The following is a 20,171-nucleotide window of genomic DNA, read 5'->3' on the forward strand; positions in this document are numbered from 1 at the left end:
AATGAATGAATGAATGAATGAATGAATGAATGGATTGATGATCAATCAATCAACATTCATTAGAATGAATGAATGAATGAATGAATGAATGAATGAATGAATGAATGTCAATCTTTCGGTTTGAAACAGTTTTTTTAAAGGCAAGGGAATTAAAGACAGTCATTAGAACTCATCAATCAATCAAATCAATCAATGTGGGGTGGGGGAATCGCAGCAAAGAAAGATCTCTCCCTCTGCCCCAAGCGACAGCTCCGCCCGCCTCCCCTTTCTACAGGGCGCCCGCTCCACGCCCCAAGGCCGCCCCGGGCACGGACGGGCGCCCCGGGGCTGTGGCACCCGCCTCTGACGCCCGCGCTCCTCCTCCTGGATCAGCTGAGCGCCGGCAGGGGGCGTCTATAAGAGCTGCCGGCGGAGTCGGGTCCTCGTCCCGGGGGAGCACCGCAGCGCAGTGCCGGCGGCCAGGAGCAGGAGCAGGTATGCGCGCCCGCCTTGACTTGACTTGCGCTCTGGCTTGGCTGCGCGCCTGCGGAGCGGGCGGCTTAGGCTGTCTTACTGGGCAGGCTCCGCCAGAGGCGGGTGGCTGGGGTAAGGGGGCGCCCCGGCTACCCTCCTGCCCTGGGGAAGGTCATGGGTGGGGGGTAAACTAAGAGTCTCTCTTATGGGGGGGGGGGGGGTTGCAAACATTGCATGGCATGTCTTCCGGCTGGAAGCCCCCGAGTCTTCTTCTCCTGCTTCTTCCGGGCACGCTTAACTTTGCAAACTTTCCTCTACGGGGCCCTTCCGTCCAGGGTGGGTGGGTTTGTTTAGTAAGGACGAGAGGGAGGAAGAGATGGCTCCCTTTTGAGTAGCCCCGTTCAAGCCCTTGAAGTGAGAACTCCCGGGGGTCGCCGTGCGGCAGACAAAAAGACCCTCCAGTCTGGGACAAAATGGCCTTTGTAGCTCCCTCTCTCTCTTCCCCCCCCCCCTCCCGCCCCAGCTCCTTCGTCCTCTCTCCCATTTCCTTGCCTCCATTGTGTCGGTTTCTCTCGACTCAGCCCCGGATGATGGGAAATGGTGGGGGATCCGTATTCAGTTGTGTTTAAACCCAGCAGCGAGATTAATAAGCGTCCGGGCTTGCAAATGCAAACTTCGCATCATATCCTTCTTGGTGTTTGTTAGGTACAAGCGGTTCCTTGTGACCCTTGGATTGCATTCATAATCTGAAACAGTGGCCGGTTCTGGAAGGGAGGGTGTGCCGGCTCATTTGCAACATAAACCACAAAGGATATCTCTGTCCCCCCACGCCCCCCCTCCGCAACAGCAGTGTAAGACCGAAATGCATTTAATATCTGATATTTTGATGCAAAAAGTTTCTGCACTAACTGGAGCCAAGAATAGAAGGCTTCTAGTGGATCAGAACTAAGATCCCAGCATTTGTCTCTCTGTTTTAAACCAGTGTAGAAAAATTGCTGGAGCAGATGGGAGTCCCGTGAATCCTCTTGCCACGCTAAGACTGTTTCTAAAGTCAGCAGGATGCCCGGTTGTTGAATCTTGGCGTGGAATTTGCTTGTCGTCTTTGTGTTCTTGACTCAGCCTCTGGGAGCCAGTGTTTGTTCTTCCAGCTCCTTGCCCATGTTGGTTTTGGGGCTGTTCTTCCTGGTAGAAACTCCTTATCACTAGCTGGGTCTCTAATGAGTCTTTAGTAGGAAGTATGTTGATGTGTTTATTTCTGTAATAGCATTGCTTTCTCACCAGGACTCCCAAGTGGGTTGCACAGAAAACAATAAGTCAAATAGCGTGAGATGTCTTAAGAAGCAGTGCAACAATAGGGTGAAAGCAGAGCAAACAAACGTAGGCATGTCAAAACACAGAAAACGGGATTACAGAAGTAGAAAACAAAAGCAGTAAGAGCAAGATAATGTATAGCACACACAGTAGCATAGAGCGCTGCCCTGCTTCCTTGCCAGTATGGAGTAGTGCAGGGGTCTCCCAATTTTTGGCCCTCCAGATGTTCCTGGACTGTGATTCCCATCAATTCTGCCAATCGGCCATGCTGGCAGGGACTAATGGGAGTTGTAGTCCGCGAGCATCTGGAGGGCTGTAAGTTGGAGACCCCTGGAGCAGTGGTTGGATTGTTAGAGTAGGGTCAAATAGATCTGAGTTCAGATCTCTCCTCTATTATGAAATTGATAGAGGTCACCTTGGGCCAGGGGTAACATCTGGCGAGCCACAGGTTGCAGACCCCTGCCTTGGGCCATTCTTTCTCTCTCAGCCTAGCCTATCCTCACTAGGTTGTTGTGACGATAAAATAAGAGGCACGAGAGAACTGTTATGCCTGTTGCTTGGAGGAAAGGTGAGATAAAGATGTGATAGATGTATTCGGGCTCCAGGAGACTGGTCAGAAATTTGCACTAAAAGTGTGTGCAGATCTTGACACAGGTCACAAATGACAACCAGGCCTCCAATCAATAAGCAGCTGCAAATTAAGTTAAAATGAATGAGCTGTAAGCCATCAGCCACTGTAACTTGGTATTGGATGATAACGTGTTTAATAGTGCAGGGGAGGATGTAATAAGCGAACCAGTCAAACTGAACTGAGCATCAATCCTCTGCAAATTGTTGAGCGATGTGGAAAGTTTTGGCCTGGTGCCCAAAATACAGTTAGGCACAAAGCAGATGGGGAAAGGTGTTCCATGAGCAAGGTGGAAATGTCCTGTCTGTGGTGCCAGCTGGCTAGAGCAGAACTTCTGATGAAGATCTCCTCTCCAGGGTAGCTTATTTTGCTCTTAATGTAAGTAGCGCCATTGATCTGTGCAGTGTACCCAGCAACTTTAACAAGGCAGGACATCTCCCTAGATCAGGAGTCTGCAACCTGCGGCTCTCCAGATGTTCATGAACTACAGTTTCCAATTGGCCATGCTGGCAGGGGCTGATGGGATTTGTAGTCCATGAACATCTGGAGAGCCGCAGGTTGCAGACCCCTGCCCTAGATGAGCTTACAGTTTAGATTTTTCTCCGAAGGTAACTGGGGGACGACTCGGTAAAACACAGTGAAAAGGGTAGCAGTTGCTGCATCCCTCCCCTTCCTTTCCCTGTGAAATGACCTCATGTTGCCCCCCAAAAAGACAAGGGGAGAAGTTGGTGGGGGGGAAGGAGCATAGGTAGCGCATGGGGGCTGTCTGAGATGAGTCAAGCGGCCCTCTGTTTCTTTTGTCATGGAACTTCTGTGGTTTGTGGCTGATACGATAATAACTACCAAGGCGGTGGAGGTGAGAGCAGTGTTATCAACTGCTTTGGGCCACGAAAAGTATCTTAGTGCAGAGCATTCGACATTCGGCACTGCATAGTGGTTACAGCGTCAGACAAGCATCGGGGAGACCCATGTTTGAATCCCTGTTCTGCTAGTGTGTGACCTTGGGCTGGTCACATACTTTCATCCTAACTACCTTGCAGGGTTGTGGCTGGAAGGATAAAATGGAGGAGAGGAGAATGATGTTTTGGACTGGAGATAATTAAGATGTACCTTAATTAACCTAAGACAGAACAGATGGCACTTCAGGTCACCTTAGGCCTTATGACTGTTTCATCATGTTGCTTAACATGTGAGCTTATAAAAACAATCCATTGTGCTTGGTATATCTGAACTGACTCTGTGTGGAGTGAAAATCATTAGTCTATCTAGCTTGTAATTGTCAATACAGATTTTTTAAAAGAAAATTTTATTTATTTTGCACATAAAATATTTTTTAAAGAAAGTTTTACTTATTTTTCACTTGTCTCTACATGTGCAAAATAAATAAGACACTTGTAAGTGTCTACTCCAGCTGGCAATGGCTCGACAGGCGCTTTGACCTTCAGAGTCAGCGTGGCACAGTGGTTAAGAGTGGTGGACCCTAATCTGAGGAACTGGGTTTGATTCTCTACTCCTCCACATGAGTGGCAGATTCTAATGTGATGAACCTGGTTTGTTTCCTTGCTCCTCCACATGAAGCCTGCTAGGTGGCCTTGGACACAGTTCTCTCAGAACTGCTGTGGGGAGAAGAAAGGAAGGAATTTGTAAGCCACTTTGAGAGGCCTAACAGTTGAAAGAAGTGGGGTATAATCTTCTGATATTAAAATTGTAGTGCTGGGATTTAGACAAAAACGTTTTTATTGACCTATTGTTATTAACTGATATTTATGCTGCCCTAAGTCAGTGGTCTGGAAAAAGTGAATACATAAGATTGCCAACTTCCAGGTCAGGCCTGGAGATCTCCTGGTTGATTACAGTTGATCTCCAAGATCCAGTGATAAATTCCCCTGGAGGGAGAAAATGGCTGCTTTGGAGTCTGGGTTCTGTGGCATCATACTCTGCTGAGGTTACTCCCTTCCCAAAACCCTGCCCTCCTCAGGTTACACCCCTGTTTCCCAACTCAGAGCTGCCCACCCTATCAGAGTAATTGGTTGCACTATAGGCCTATGGGTAAGCATGCAGAACAATATCCTGCTTTGCTCCATGTTGGAATTGGGTTCTGAAGCTCTGACATCTTCCTTCCCCACCCCAGACCGCCACCATGTCCGTGTCGCACAGTTCTAAGCTGAACAAGGTGGTCCGGGACCAGTACATGAAGCTGCCCCAAGGAGACAAGGTGCTGGTCACCTACGTCTGGATCGATGGCAGCGGAGAAGGGGTTCGCTGTAAAACCAGAACCTTGAACCAGGAACCAAAATGCGTTGAAGGTAAGGCTGGGTGTGGCTTTCCCCGTCTTGGCTCCTTGGACCTTGGGTGGAGCAGCAGGTGGCATCGAATGTTTTGGCAGGCGGCTATCAACACTTGGCAAAATAGCATGGCAGCCTGGCTAGCTTGCTGGGCATCCCATGCCCCAGAAAGTGCCTAGTAAGTGCCCAGATGCTTTGCTGCTGTGGATGGGCTTCCTCACCGTGGTGACCCTTTGCTTTCCTCTGAACATGCCACAAGCTCCTTCGATGGCAGTTTGCGGATTTTGACTAGCCTCTATAACCAGCCCAAGTGTCTCCGTTTGTGTGTGCATGTCTATTGGCATGTCACCTGCCATTGCTTTGCCCCCAAGGAGTAGAGGGGCTCCTGTTTCAGTCTGCTGACTTTTTGAGCACTGTGGGGCCCAGAGCGACTGCAAGGATATATTTTTTCCTCCCTCCCAGCTCTGAGCAGGGCCTGTGTTGTTGGCAAAATGCAGAAGTGTTGCACTCACTAATGGCTGGCAAATTCTTTTGTGGGCTCCTCGCCTTCAGGTTTTTTCTTCTTCTCCTCTTTCCTCTTTTAAAATCTTGGATTGCGCCTATGACACCTGTTCTGGATTGTGCCTATCACACTCCACACCTGTCAAGGGGACTAGAAACTTGTAGAGGTCTTGAACAGCTGCGTAAACCTGCTGGCGTGTGGGCAGGGCCAGAGCGAGGGGGAACGGCACTTGGGGCATCAGGCCCCCGTAACGGAACACCCATACACCGGCGTGCGCCTGGTTCATCGCGTACCCCCTCCCCGCCCCCTTGGCACTATGCCATTGTGTGTGGGTACCTGTTTTTGTTTTTCTTGCTTAGCCATGCCTACTGGCTCTGGTGGCCTGGCATTTCAGCTCAGTCTTAATTACAGTTGGGATGGGCTTGTTGCCTTGAACATTAGCTAGTGACGCAAAACTGTGTCATAACACTTGTGAGTAACTGCTTGGCTTTTGATCTGGACTGGAAGGACCGAGAGCTGGTGTAGCTTGTGAAGCCTGGCTCCAAGCCATTGCACAATCACACAACTCACTGGGTGATTTTTGAGCCAGCCATCAACCTCATGGGGTTGTTCTTGTGAAGATAAATGGGATGGGGTGGGGTGGGGGGGGTGAGAATCATGCCTGCTGCTTCAGAAAAGGGTCTGATAAAATGTGACGAATAAAAAAGTAGGTCTGGTTTGTTTCTGCCCAGAATGATGACATGATGTCTAAAAAGACAATCGGCATTGTAGTTTACCAAGTAATATCATCTTGAGGTAAAAGGTCCCTATTAATATGACATTGGCTAGATCAGTGATGGTGAACCTATGGCACGGGTGCCAGAGGTGGCACTCGGAGCCCTCTCTGTGGGCACGCGCACACAGAGTTCATCATGTGGGGGGCGGAAAATCACCCCCTACACACACACATCTAGGCTGGCTTGGGCCACTGAGAACTACACGATTGCACGCGCCTCGCGGTGAAGCAGGAGGACTTCGGCTGGCCCAGGGGCCTGAATGCCTGTGCTTTCGAGGTAGCTGCACTGACGCTGGGGGAGGGGAGGGTGCAGAGGAGGCAGAGATGCTAGAGAGGCACAGAGCCGTGCGCGTGGGACTTGCTGGAGGCTAGTGCAGGCTAGCCCCTGCTCGAGCGGGTGGGACGGAAAAAGGAGGAGCCAAACTTTTTTTCTAAACTAAAACCTCAGCATTCAGGTTAAATTGCTGGGTTGGCACTTTGTGATAAATAAGTGAGGTTTGGGTTGCAATTTGGGCACTCGGTCTCAAAAAGGTTCACCATCACTGGGCTAGATAGAATTCCACCGAGTCGATTCTGAATTGGAAAGGATGGTTCAAACAGTATGGCCCTCGATAATTTGGTGTCAGGTGAACAAGTCTGGGGAAATCCTTGGATTCTTGTATTCTCTCCTTGCAAAGCACGCAGCTTGATAATGAAGTCTTCTGCCAAGTTGTAGCTGGTAGATATGTCTGAACCCCAAGCTATGTTGTCGTCTCCTTGCAACCCTGGATTCTGGTTGAAAACTGATTTGCAGGGCAGGGAACAAATGATAACCAATGTGTTATGTTAATGGACTAATTTTATTCGTCATTTGGATTTTAATTGTTTATTAATGGTTTTATTATAAATTGTAAATGTTGGAAGCTGGCCTCAACCTGCAAGATGAGGGCTGGCATATAGGTAAATAAATAAAAGCGCTTTGTTACTGGGTCCAGCGCAAGGAATGCAGAGATTAGATTAATTTCCTGGGCTCATTCCTATCACTATCAACTGTGGCTTGGTGATTTGCCTGTAGTGTACCATAAGGGCTGCATTCAGACCTGTGAGCAACTTTGGTTTGTGCGATAGCTCCTCGCTCTACCAGGCTTTATGTGTCCACCCTAGTTATATTCTTGTATTCTATCTCTTTGCCTCGCCACATGGAGGTTGTAGTCTCTAAACTGTTGGCTCTGAGGTCCAAACAGGATGGTGCTACTGAACAAATGGTGGTTTGTGGGTTCCAATGTTGCAACAGGCCGCAGTTTGTATGTAAATTTGATAAAATAATCATAGAAATTCGACGAAATAAAATAGAACGTGTTATTTTATTATTGTAATTGTCTTAATATTGTACTGATATTTATATTTTAATATTTTTAATGAGTGTATAATTGATTTTATGTTATGACCCGCCCTAAGCCCTGCAGGGACAGGGCGGGAAACACATTCGATAAAAATAAAATAAATATATAGTGATTAACAAGCAAGGTGCAGATCCTAATTTGAAATCCTGCATTGGTATCAACCAGCAGGTTCTAGTTCATTAGGCGTTGCAACACACTATGCGTGATCGAACAGTGGTTTACAAACCACACCTTTGCCAATATCTGAATGTGGACGGAGTCTTTTGTGGGCCAGTCCTTTAAACTGCTGTAATTCTTTTAAGGATTCTTAAAATCTTCTCTTTCAACCATCTTGTAGATGTGCCTGAATGGAATTTTGATGGATCCAGCACAGACCAAGCGGAAGGCTCCAACAGCGATATGTTCCTGATACCCATCAGAATGTTCCGAGACCCCTTTTGCCTTGACCCCAACAAGCTTGTCTTGTGCGAAGTCCTGAAATACAACCGGAAACATGCAGGTTGGGCTTCTTGATAGTTCCCCACCTCCACCACCGTTCTGTCCCCCACTCTGTGGCTCAGGCTTCTCTTAGCACAGGATGCAGATTGAAGGCAGATGGCTGGCATGCCTCATTAAAATGGAGAAAACTTCTTGCCTCGTGTTATATTTTTGTATGTTTTCCAGTATCCTACAAGGCATTCCTTTCTTTTAGTCATTAAAATAGTTTTGATTAAGACCAACCAAGAAGTCTTGAAGCAAGCAATGTCTTTCTTTAGAACTATCTTTAGTTCTTTAGAACTATCTTGAGAACTATCTTTGTCTTAAAATCTGGCTTCTTGCTGGCTCTGTTCAAACAAAAGCTGAAAGGAACAAATTAACCTTCCGCGAGGAGGTAAAAAGCAGAAATTCTGAGGATTCGTAATTGACTAACAGTTCTTGCATGCCCTGTTTCCCCGAATATAAGACATCCCCTGAAAATAAGACGTAGTAGAGGTTTTGCTGAAGTGTGAAATATAAGGCATCCCCCGAAAGTAAGACGTAGCAAAGTTTTTGTTTGGAAGCATGCCCAACGAACAGAACACAAAAAAATAAGACATCCCCTGAAAATAAGACATAGTTCATCTTTGGGAGCAAAAATTAATATAAGACGCTGTCTTATTTTCGGGGAAACACGGTAGTAGCACATAGTGCGGCAGGTCCCAAAAATAAAACACCTTCCTTCCCCACTTCTGTCATGTGGCAGCACAGCCACAAAATGGAAGAAGAGGTGCCGCTATTTGCGTAAAGGGGCATGGCTGTAGAGGCAGGAGCAGGCTTGTGCAAAATGGCTACACTCAGGAGTCACTAGAATTGAAAGCCAACTGAAACCACCCAAGTAGTGTCTTTGAGCCCTTCCCTCTAGCATCTATTAATTTCTTTATTGCCTTTATTCTATTTGCATGCCGCCCTTCCCTTTGCAGGCTCAGGGCAGCTCCCAACATACAGTAAATGCAATAAAATTCAGCACAACTTATCCAGCAATCTGCAGTTATCTGTAAAATGCATCCAGATGGCGATTAAAAACTCTGATAGCTAAAACAACAATAAGTTCCAATCAGTCTAGATGAAAACAAGGAGAGGAAGAGGGAGTAGGAGAGATGGTCAACCATTGGTGCCTTAAGCATCGGTCAGGATGATCAACTCTGTCTTACAGGCCCTGCGGAATTGCATCAACTCCCCACGCTGTTCAGGGAGTTTGTTGCAGTAAGAGCTGAATTTACCATAGGGAAATAAACCTGTGCCTAAAATACAAGAATATAGTGGCTATTTTGGGGGGGGAGTATTTCATAGTATGGGTGCCACCCCCCTGAAGGCCCAGTCACCTTCCTTTCTCTCAAAAAATCAGGGGCTCTGGCCCTTTTTTAATGAATAAGTAAGGTCATAAGCAGAGTGGTCCCTGCCAAAAATTAAGGTACAAAAACAAGAAAAATCAAAACAATGAATACAAAATACTACTTTCAAAAAATTAATTCAGGGGAATCTTAGTTTCCCGTATTTAATTACCACTGCTACGCTGATAGCCAAATACGTTAACTACAACCACAATACATAGTCACTTTGGGGGGGGGGGGGAGCCCAGTCATTCACTTTTTAATTGTTTGTTTATTTATTGAGATTTATATCACACCCTACATGGAGTGTCCCATGTAGCCAGAACCAGAACCAAACTGCATTTTTACACCATTTCAGCACAATTAATAAAATATAGTTTCCATTTCTCATCAAACTCTTGTTTCAGCCTTCTAGTTACAAGATTAGTTAACTTGGCCATTGTAGCATTTTCTGGTACCATTCACCTTCCTTGAGCTCACCTTCTTTCCTGGAAACTCTCTTCTCTGCAGAGACCAATTTGAGGCACACCTGTCAGCAGGTCATGGACATGGTGAAGGACACACACCCTTGGTTTGGAATGGAGCAAGAGTACACCTTGTTGGGCATAAATGGGCATCCTTATGGCTGGCCTGAAAATGGCTTTCCGGGACCACAAGGTAAAACTTAGCCTTTTGACCCAAAGGAATGCATTTGTTGGGTATGCTTTGTGGAGCTATTGAACACAGCTGGCTATCCTGAGAATCTCTGAATGTAAAGTTTTAATCAAAACTTTCTAGGTCTTTTGGTGATGCCAGGTAAGCTTGCAAAGGTTTGCAGTGATTGGGAAAATCTTGCGAGCCAAAGTGTTTTGCAAAGTTCCTGGATCCAGAGTGCAATTACTGTATAGGCAAAGCCAACTTGGAGAAGTGTGTTAAACTTTCAGGATTTGGATTAGCTTACTACAGTGGCCACAGCAAGATTCCTATGTGTCTTCTTGGAGCATATGTAGATATGAAATTAAGAAGTACTGTTACTATCTTTGCTGAATATCCCTAGTGTTAGGTAGAGAACTTTTGAATGGTTAAGGAAGTTTGATCAGGATAGAATTAGCCAGAATGCTAAAAGAGTTTGTTCTATACCAGGAGTCTGCAACCTGCGGCTCTCCAGATGTTCATGGACTACAATTCCTATCCCAATTGGCCATGGTGGCAGGGGCTGATTGGAATTGTAGTCCATGAACATCTGGAGAGCCACAGGTTGCAGACCACTGTTCTACATTTTATTGGGGCTTTTCAAGCCCTTTATTTCCTGCCCAGCAACAATATTTTAACTTCCTTATAGCCCCGGTTCATGCCTTTGGCAGAAACAATGGGCCATTGTGCTGGAGTCCCTTGAGTCCAGACACCCTGCCCATTGGAAGAGCACACATTGAAACATTAAGTGATTTTTTTCCCTTTAGTTGTAATATATATTCCACTAAAAGGGCTTGTTTTTAACACCTCTTGTTGCTAAGTTCCCTGACTGCTTGTGTGATTTTCACCTTTTATTTCTCTTGGATGGTAGCGATAAGAGAGTTACACTATCTGTAGTTAAGTTTATTGTTTCAGCTCTTAAAATTAGTGGCTTGTATATATTATGTAAACTGGGGAATTGAATTTTAAAAAATACTTAATGTAGGATTTGTTTTTTTAAATTTGCCCATGTGTTTTGGCACGTGGGTGCACGAATTTCTGAACTGAAACAGGGTTGCCTTGTGCGGAAATTCTGAATGCCTCCAATTTGGTTTTCTTAAGAGCCAAACGTTGGTTTGGTATTACTCAAATTAATTTGGGGGTTATTTGCAGTCTCCTGGGAGTAGAGGGTCATGTATCTAGGCTTGGAGATTTGGGTGCACCAAATCCCGGATTCAGGCCAAATCTGGGTGCATTCAGGCCAAAATCGGCCCGAATATATGCTGCTGGAATATGAATGAATCCAAATGCTTTGCATTCAGGCTTTTTTTTTTTGTATTTTTGGTGTGTTTTTACATTTCTGTCTTCAGGAGGTGCATTTTTAAAGCTATTGGCACCAAAATTTCAGGGTCTTATCCGAAGGCTGTCCTAATGATGTCAACCAAGTTCGGTGAAGGGGGTCCAAAGTAATGGACCCCTTAAGTTGGAGCTAACAGGAGATGGGAGCTACCCCTTTGAGGGTCCTGAACCAAACTTTACCAAACTTGGTTGGTATCATCAGGAGAGTCTCTGGATGGTACCTTGAAATTTCTGTTCCACTATCAGGGGTAGGGAACCTGCGGCTCTCCAGATGTTCAGGAACTACAATTCCCATCAGCCTCTTCCTGCATGGCCAATTGGCCATGCAGGAAGGGGGTGATGGGAATTGTAGTTCCTGAACATCTGGAGAGCCGCAGGTTCCCTACCCCTGCACTAGCTGTAAACATGCGTCCCCTGCAGGTTGAAAAATGAAACAACACCAAATAATACCAAAAAATCAGACGGATCCGAATTTTTCAGGTATACCCAAATATTCAGGTATATCCAAATATATCATTTGTCTTATTCAGGCATACAGATAATATTATGCCTGAATAAATCTGAATTTTACCTAATTTCTAGGGAATTGACCGAGCCTACATGTATCTATGGAAGAGCACCTGCTTCAAGTACAGGTTCAGTTCCTGGCATCTCCAGTGAAAGAATCTTGGTTAGCAAACCTGAGATCCATATAAGGCAGCGTCACATGTTTGCCTTGAATTGCTGCAGCAACCTCCTTGAGCTCTGTGCCTGTTTGGAGTGAGCCTAGGAAGCCAACTGCTTCCTTCTCTCCCTATGCAAGCTGGAGCAAGGTTCTAGCGATTGCCATCTCTGCTAAGTCGGTTGCTTGTAAAGGAGCCTATAAATAGAAGGTTCTGGCTGGAAGGACTGGTTAGTTCTTCCGATGATGCTGTCTCACAAAGAGGCATGCTGGAAAACTTCACTGGCACCACATGCTGGAAAACTTCACTGGCACATGAGAGCATCTTTTCCTCTGTGCTTTGCCAGTCTGGTCTTGAGTCATCCCCAGCTGTGCATTTGTGCTCTCTGGCAAATGGTGCTACCCCCATATCTTGATGCCGCTTTTGGAGATCCAGGAATTGGCCAAAAGTTTCCACTGAAAGTTTGGCTTGGTTGTGAAGCCTGTGCTTTGGAAATTACTCAACTGGTTTTAGAACAGCTGACGGTGTTCAGGCTGGGCGCTGAAGCAGATCGGGCTTCCCAGGCACGCTGCCGCAAAAACCAAACCAGGGATGTAGAACGGGGCAAAAACTCTAAATTTAAAGTCTTCCTTCTTTCTTAGTCGGTGCCTAATTCAGATGTTGGCATAAGAAAAGGAGGAATGTTTGTTTTTAAGGAGAAAAAAGTGTAAGCAGCTGTTCTCTCCAATAATAACCTGTGTCGTGAACGGTTCAGTTCCCACTTGGAGCCAAGCTAGATGTTGCAGGGGTGGCCAACCTACTGTGCTCTAGATGTTCATGGACAAAAATTCCCATCAGCCCCTGCCAGCATGGCCAATTGGCCATGCTGGCAGGGGCTGATGGGAATTGTAGTTCATGAACATCTGGAGCACCATGGGTTGGCCGCTCAATGTTACGGCATCCACACATCCGACCTGTGGACACCATAACATCTGGTTTGGATTTCAGCTGAGAAACTTGCTAGGTCAGCTTGGACCCACACTCTCTCTTCCTTACCTGCTTACAGGGTTGTTTTGAAGATAACATGACAGAGGGGAGAACTGTAATAGATGTTGCCCTTGAGCCTGTTGGGGAAAAGACCTTTCACCTTTATCACTCTATAATGTCCCATGTATCCTGGTGCCTAAATAACAAAAGCTCATTTGGAAACTCTGCTTCTTAGTTCATGGGAATGAACCTTCCCTCAATAAAAAAAGGGAGAAGCACTCCATGTATTCTCAGAGAGACTTGTTTATCTTCCCGTGAGTGACACACCTGTCAGGATGGTGGGGTGTGATTGGTTGCCAGGGAGGAATTTGTAAGGATTTAGTCAGTTGATGATGGAGCAGGAGGTAGGGGGGAGAGACAGGTACCCAATGATAATGTGAAGAGCGTGGCCAAAATATTCTTGCACTGTTTAATGTGCAAGGCGATTGTCACAGAACCAGGTGAAAGGTCCCTGCCCCAAGGAACTTGCAGACTACAACTTGTTGCAAAGTGGACTACTGAAGATGGGGAGTGGTGGGGTTGTAGAAAGGGGAAGAATTGCAAAACGCAGAGACTTGGATTCTGTTTCTATAGGGGATGAGGGCTGATCAGTTGTGCCAAAGGTTTGGAGAAGGGTTTTGAAGAAACAGAGACAACATCACACAGTGCAAATCTCTTCCCCAAGCCATCAGTTCCTGATTTTAGTTCCAGATAATCCCTCTGCAGAGTTGGAGCTGGGGGTATCGCTAGGCAGCAGAAAGCATCTCATGAGCTGCCCCCACTTAAGGGCTTACCCCTATGAGACTGTGAACACTCACCACAAGGGGGCAGCAGAGAAAACAGTGGGGGTGTTCACATATATTCATACACCAGTTTCCCCCCTCCCATCCCCATGGGGATCCAAAGCAGCTTACGACACCATTTTCCCCTCCATTTTATCCTCACAACAACCCTGTGAGGTTAGGCTGAGAATGTGCATTTGGCACAAGGGCATCCAGCAGCCTTCATGGCAGTGGAGGGGATTCAAACCTGGGTCATCATGATCCCAGTCTGACTACTGTTGGTGCTGTAGACTTTCTGCCATTTTCATAGCTCCTATTACAGCCAAAATGGTGAATGTTAAGAATTAACCAGCCTACTCAGCTCTCTGTTGGTGCTTTTATCTGTGCAACTTCATTCCAGGGCCCTATTATTGTGGAGTTGGCGCAGACAAAGTCTACGGGCGTGACATTGTGGAATCCCACTACAAAGCCTGTCTCTATGCCGGCGTGAAGATCTGCGGCACCAACGCCGAAGTCATGCCCTCCCAGGTATTTGTTTTGCAATGGTGGGGATGTCTCTTGGGTGGTGAAGGGGGGTTTCCCAAGCAACTGAGGCTGTTTCAGAGGAAATGCAGAAGAAAGTATTGGATCTTTCTCTGCTGCTGGCATTGGTGGGAGGATGGTCGTGTGAAGGATTGGGACCAGATGTGGCTTGGACACCCCTCATTGGCGGTCCCTGCTCTGGTTTTTTGCTTCCCTCCAGGAAGTTTCTGATTCTGTCAATCTTCTTCGAGCCATCTTCCCTCTTGGCTGTCTAGTGGTGGCTTTTCTCAGGCTTGGTAGAGTAGGCCTGAATTGTATAAGGAAATGGGGAAAATATTTTTGAGTGCTCCTGTTGTCTAGCTGTAGGATGAAATCCTGAACACTGGTGCCACAGGTTGAAATGTCAAGCCAGTACATGAGTAAAAAATGAAAGGCTACTATTTGCTAGGCCAATTTTTTTTTAACAAGCCTTTATTGGCATACCAAATTACAATAAAACAATTGTCCATAAAAGACAGATAAACGCAACAAACATTCAGAGTCTTATCAATGGAGTAGTCCAAATGAACTCATCAAAAGTGCCACTCCTATACACCTCTCCACAGACCAGACTGAAGACCCACCAACAGAACCCAGGCATCACAACAACGTACAGTGTCAACACTCCACTATAAAACACAGAGTTTGTTGGGGTGGCGCCGAACACAGAACAAGGGATAGGGGACAAGGAAATGGGTGAACAATTGATCTGACTCCAGTAGGTTGCCACAGCCTTCAACTGTCACACCATCTGGCAATCGATAACAAAACTATGACATCTCTCTATAAATCACCCACAGGTTATTTGACTTTGGATGACCAGTTACAAAGGGCAGTGAACTAGAACAGCGACCCAACTGGGAAGGCCAAGGCCCCTGACCCATGGAAATAAGAGAGATGTTGTAGGAATCTGGGCTCACTGAAGTGAGACTGGTATGCTCTAAGCTTTAACTGTACTGAATCACTTCTGTCCCAAGACAGCAGCTACCCCAGCCTTGAAGGAGGGAGCCGCCACCCGGGATTAAGACACACAGCTCGTTGTCCCCTTCCAGTGCACGGGGCTATGGCTGTCCGCTGTGACTCAAAGATGGCAGAGGTGTACCCAAGCACTCCTGCCCTCACTCCGAAACCCAGCCCACTGGCCAGTCTTACCTCATACTGTCACATGAGCCGCAACAGCCTAGAACTAGCCGGTGGCAGCTGCAGGGTTGGAGAGAAAGACGTAGGCCAGGAGCGAGGAGGTGACAACGGGAACTGAGGGAAGGACGAGGCTGCAGACAGTGAGGCGGCTGCCAGACAATGCAGCAGGGAATCCACTTGAAGGAGGGCTTTCCACTTTTACTGGCGAAGGGCTGTGTTTCTTGAACTGCTTTCCAAAATTCAGCCTCAAGAAGAGTAAGGGCTTAGAAAGGTTGTGACAATCCACCTTCCGACTGCTGAAAATCCATAACCGCAAGAACTCGTCATTTGAGCTTCAAATAAAAAAGGAACGCTCCATCAAAACACTGTAACACCAGCTGAGTTTCTCCCCCTTCCTTTTCCTCCTTCTAGTGGGAATTCCAGGTGGGGCCATGCGAAGGAATCGAGATGGGCGACCACTTGTGGATGGCCAGGTTCATTTTGCACCGGGTCTGCGAAGACTTCGGGGTTGTGGCCACCTTGGATCCGAAGCCAATGACAGGCAACTGGAACGGTGCTGGCTGCCACACGAATTACAGCACAGAAGAAATGAGAGGCGAAGGAGGACTCAAGTGAGTGGTCTTCCTGTCCTCGCTTGGATATTTTAAGGAATCATTTAGGGTCTGTGGACTGAACGGAGTGAGCAAAGGCCTTTCTGATAGCTCACCAGCATTGGCTGTTGCTGATCATCTGCTTCAGGCTCACTAGATCATAGTGCTACATGTGATTATGATTATTAATTTGATTTTTATCTCTCTCTCAAATTCAAACTAGACCTTTAGACTAGACCTAGGAGCTTCAGTGGTGTAGTGGCTAAGAGCTGTGGCTAAGAGCCGGTGCACTCTGATCTGGAGGATCCGGGTTTGATTCCCATCTTCCGCTTGAGTTGTGGAGGCTCATCTGGGGAATTCAGATTAGCCTGTACACTCCCACACACGCCAGCTGGGGGACCTTGGGCTAGTCACAGCTTTTCGGAGCTCTCTCAGCCCCACCTACCTCACAGGGTGTTTGTTGTGAGGGCGGAAGGGCAAGGAGATTGTAAGCCCCTTTGAGTCTCCAAGAGGAGAGAAAGGGGGGATATAAATCCAAACTCCTCTTATTATTATTATTATTATTAGGCATGAAACAAATACACACACACTCCAGATAGGATTAAACAAAATGATGCAGCTAATAAAAGTGTCAGGAGTATACAGGCATCGTTTATACAAGGAAGGAAGCCCAGAAAATTATTTCAAGGTATTAACCAGGAAGTTGGCCACCATTTCCAGTATCTTAGGGTCCTGATTGTTCCGAAGATAATTCAGTTCGGAGAGAACGGGGGTGCCAGAGTTGGGGCCTTAATTATTTATTTATTTTTACCTGGCAGGGGAGGCACCTTGATCACAAAGGAGGTTTTCCCAGGGTGAGGCTCATCCATTGCACAGCAGGTGTGCTGACCCCTGCGATTCCCCCAAATCGGGGAAACTCGACTGCATAATTTGTGGTAGTGGGATTTTTATCTCGCTCTCCCCCACTGCAGTGGGCTTGGAGCGGCTTACAACAATATAAAAACAATAAAGTTATAATACAAGAACAATAATAGGCTAAAACATATAAAGATGGCGCTTGGTCCAACCAAGGATGGGGTTAGAAAAATCCCAACCCTGTATCTTAAAACAAGGAAAGGGAGGCCAGATTAGATGGAAACGTAGCCATTGATCCCTGGTGAACCAGCCCTTTCTTGCATGCCCTGTTGGTGACTGTGGAGATAACTTGCCTGTGTGAATTGTGAATTAATGGTTCTTGAACTAAGTCTTGAACTGATACTTTTCTCCCCTCACTGTTTAATATTCTTCTCCTGCAAGGGTGTGTGATATTTCCCCTCCAAGAACCAAACAGTTCTACCCCTTCTTGATGCCAGCAAGGCCAGGCACTCCTGGATCTCTCAATATTTTCTGACATTGTGGGTGCCAAGTAGGGTTGCCAGAGGTGGTGGCTAGAGATGTCCTGGGATCTGCAGGCAGGAGAGATCTATTCACCTGGGGAAAATGGCTCCTTTAGAAGGTGGACTTTATGGTGTAAAGAACATAAGAACTAGCCTGCTGGATCAGACCAGAGTCCATCTAGTCCAGCACTCTGCTACTCGCAGTGGCCCACCAGGTGCCTTTGGGAGCTCACGTGCAGGATGTGAAAGCAACAGCCTTCTGCTGCTGCTGTTCCCGAACACCTGGTCTGCTAAGGCATTTGCAACCTCAGATCAAGGAGGATCAAGATTGGTAGCCATAGATCGACTTCTCCTCCATAAATCTGTCCAAGCCCCTTTTAAGGCTATCCAGGTTAGCGGCCATCACCACTTCCTGTTCCAGCATATTCCAAACACCAATCACACGTTGCCTGAAGAAGTGTTTCCTTTTATTAGTCCTAATTCCCCCCCCCCCCCAGCATTTTCAATGAATGCCCCCTGGTTCTAGTATTGTGAGAAAGAGAGAAAAAATTCTCTGTCAACATTGTCTACTCTGTTATACTCTGCTGAGGTCTGTCATCTCCCCAAGCCCCACCCTCTTCATACTCTACCTCTCAAATCTCTAGTTATTTCCTTTCCAAGAGCTGGCAACCACAGTGCCATGAGATGTCTCTATGGAAAGACTATTGCAGTTGAGTCTTCTTCTGCAGGGTACTTTTACCGCACCTTCCTCTGCACCCAGACTCAAGACAGCTTTGCTGGCCTTCAGCATTGTGCGAGTTCTGCTCCGAACTCTCATGTGGAGGGGTGCTTTTTCAAATGCAACGCTCTTGCAACCGAGGCAGTTTGAATTGAGGTCCCACAATATTATTTAGTGTAACACATCCTGGCTTGCTTTCATTCTGCAAGCCAGCATGGGGTTCCCAGGAGATTTGACCCGGACCTAATGAAGCTGTGGAAAGATTGCTGTGTTGTGTGCCTTTCAGCCACACCATGGGACCTGTATAAACATCTGCGGCGATTAATCCACAGTTCACAGCAGATATGTGTGAACTCCTGTTTTGGTCCAGGTTCATGTGTTCATTAACAATGCTTAGTCATGCCACAGAGTGAATGGGAGCTGAATGTGTGGCCTCAGCTGCATTGCAAAACGTCACATTCTTTTTCAGAGCATCTGAATGCTCTGTTTGTAGTTAAGTTTGTTCATACGTGAGTTGCATCATCAAGGGTTGGAGTGCCTCAGATTATGAATATGGATATATCAATGTCATTGATTATTAGGCTTTGTAGAGTTGGCAAAATAGACCATAACACGTACATGCGCTTGCTCACTTCCTGGATGGAGTCAGGAATTTTGGTCCATCCTTTCCGCTACAAAGTGGATTGATGGTCCCCTTCTTTCTCCCTAATCCCTCGTCTTCCTCCAAGACTCAGTTTGAAAAGGTGACTCATCAGTCACGTTTTCCTGCCTTGTTTTTGTTAGGTCTATCGAAGCTGCGATTGAGAAACTGAGCAAACGGCACGACTACCACATCTGCGTCTACGATCCCCGAGGAGGTCAGGACAATTCCCGGAGACTGACGGGCCACCACGAGACCTCCAACATCTTTGAGTTCTCGGCTGGCGTGGCAAACCGAGGGGCCAGCATACGGATTCCCCGCCAAGTCGGCCAGGATGGGTTTGGCTACTTTGAAGACCGCCGGCCCGCTGCCAACTGCGACCCGTATGCCGTCACAGAAGCCATTGTGAGGACCACGCTCCTCAACGAAACAGGCATGGAAACGAAAGATTATGAGGAACAATCTAGACTGGGACGTGGTATCTTCAAGAACTGAGGTTTTTACTTCCACCCTGCAGTGTCCTAAATATGTGCCCTACCAGCTAGTAAATTCTCTGCAGTCTGCAGAACCTTCTCGTATTGTGACATCTTGTCTTAGAAACATATTTCTATATTTTTAGGAGAGAGAAATTATTTTCCTAGCAGGTCTCATCGGTTCCTATTCTCCTTTTTTTTAAAGACAATTGTAATGTGGGGTTTCGAGGAACTTTTTAAACCATTGAATTTATACTGTGGTTTGGAGGACAAACGAAATTGAACCTTGTACAAGTGCAGCGTTGCTTCAGGATGCTGAAGAACTTGTTTCCCCGCCCCCCCTCCCCTCCTGTCTCTGTTGCAAGGAAACAATAAAGTAATGGTCTTGGCTGCTTGTCAGCCAACGTTGAAATAAAATAACTTTCCATTTCTATCTACCCATCCTTGAACGAAATCTTTTGGGACACAAAGTCTGTGCTACATTATGGAGATAACAGTTGCCGTTTTAAGCAAGACAGGGAGAGGCGGATTTTTCCTAGCGGAAGCAAGGCAGCTAACTTTTGGAGGGATGTAGAGGGAAGCTCTTCCTTATTGAAAACAGGTCCATTAATAGCCATTAGTCACAATGTATGAATAGAACCTCCAAGGTGGATCGATCCTGAATATGAATACCAGTTTTGGAGAGGGATATCCATGGGTGGGGGGAAGCTTTGGGGGCATCTGGCCAGGCACTGGCCAAACAGAATTCTCTGCACTAGAATTCTCCATTGGTGTGATCACCAAGTGTGTTTCTTCACTCTCCTTTTCAGTGGGGCTTCCACAACTGGCCTCAAACATTTTGGTGTTAAAGACAGAAAAAGTTTTTTTTTTTTTAAAAAAGTGTCTTCTCTCTCATAGGATTTGCTTAGGACAGGGGTCTGCAACCTGCGGCTCTCCAGATGTTCATAGACTACAATTCCCATCACCCCCTGGCAGCATGGCCAATGCTGGCAGGGGCTGATGGGAATTGTAGTCCATGAACATCTGGA

At 46.6% G+C, this 20,171-nt stretch overlaps 1 protein-coding gene and 1 non-coding gene across 3 annotated transcripts; both read left to right on the forward strand.

Moving 5' to 3' along the window:
- Window positions 1-317: 317 nt before the first annotated feature.
- LOC125441884 (glutamine synthetase) lies at window positions 318-19,560 on the forward strand. 2 transcript variants are annotated; one of them, XM_048512862.1, is made up of 7 exons: window positions 318-474; window positions 4,524-4,698; window positions 7,674-7,835; window positions 9,697-9,843; window positions 14,046-14,173; window positions 15,758-15,957; window positions 18,814-19,560. In XM_048512862.1, exons 2-7 carry the CDS (start codon window positions 4,533-4,535, stop codon window positions 19,163-19,165), a joined length of 1,155 nt encoding a protein of 384 aa, XP_048368819.1. In that variant the 5' UTR covers window positions 318-474; window positions 4,524-4,532; the 3' UTR covers window positions 19,166-19,560. The 2 variants fall into 2 exon arrangements, with proteins under 2 accessions (XP_048368819.1, XP_048368818.1); XM_048512861.1 differs by having other exon boundaries at window positions 349-474; window positions 4,519-4,698.
- LOC125442313 lies at window positions 16,740-16,899 on the forward strand. The gene has a single exon (XR_007245970.1). It is a non-coding gene; the product is annotated as a U1 spliceosomal RNA (small nuclear RNA).
- Window positions 19,561-20,171: the final 611 nt, after the last annotated feature.

Source organism: Sphaerodactylus townsendi, linkage group LG12, assembly GCF_021028975.2.
Source record: "Sphaerodactylus townsendi isolate TG3544 linkage group LG12, MPM_Stown_v2.3, whole genome shotgun sequence".
Classification (NCBI taxonomy): Eukaryota; Metazoa; Chordata; class Lepidosauria; order Squamata; family Sphaerodactylidae; genus Sphaerodactylus; species Sphaerodactylus townsendi.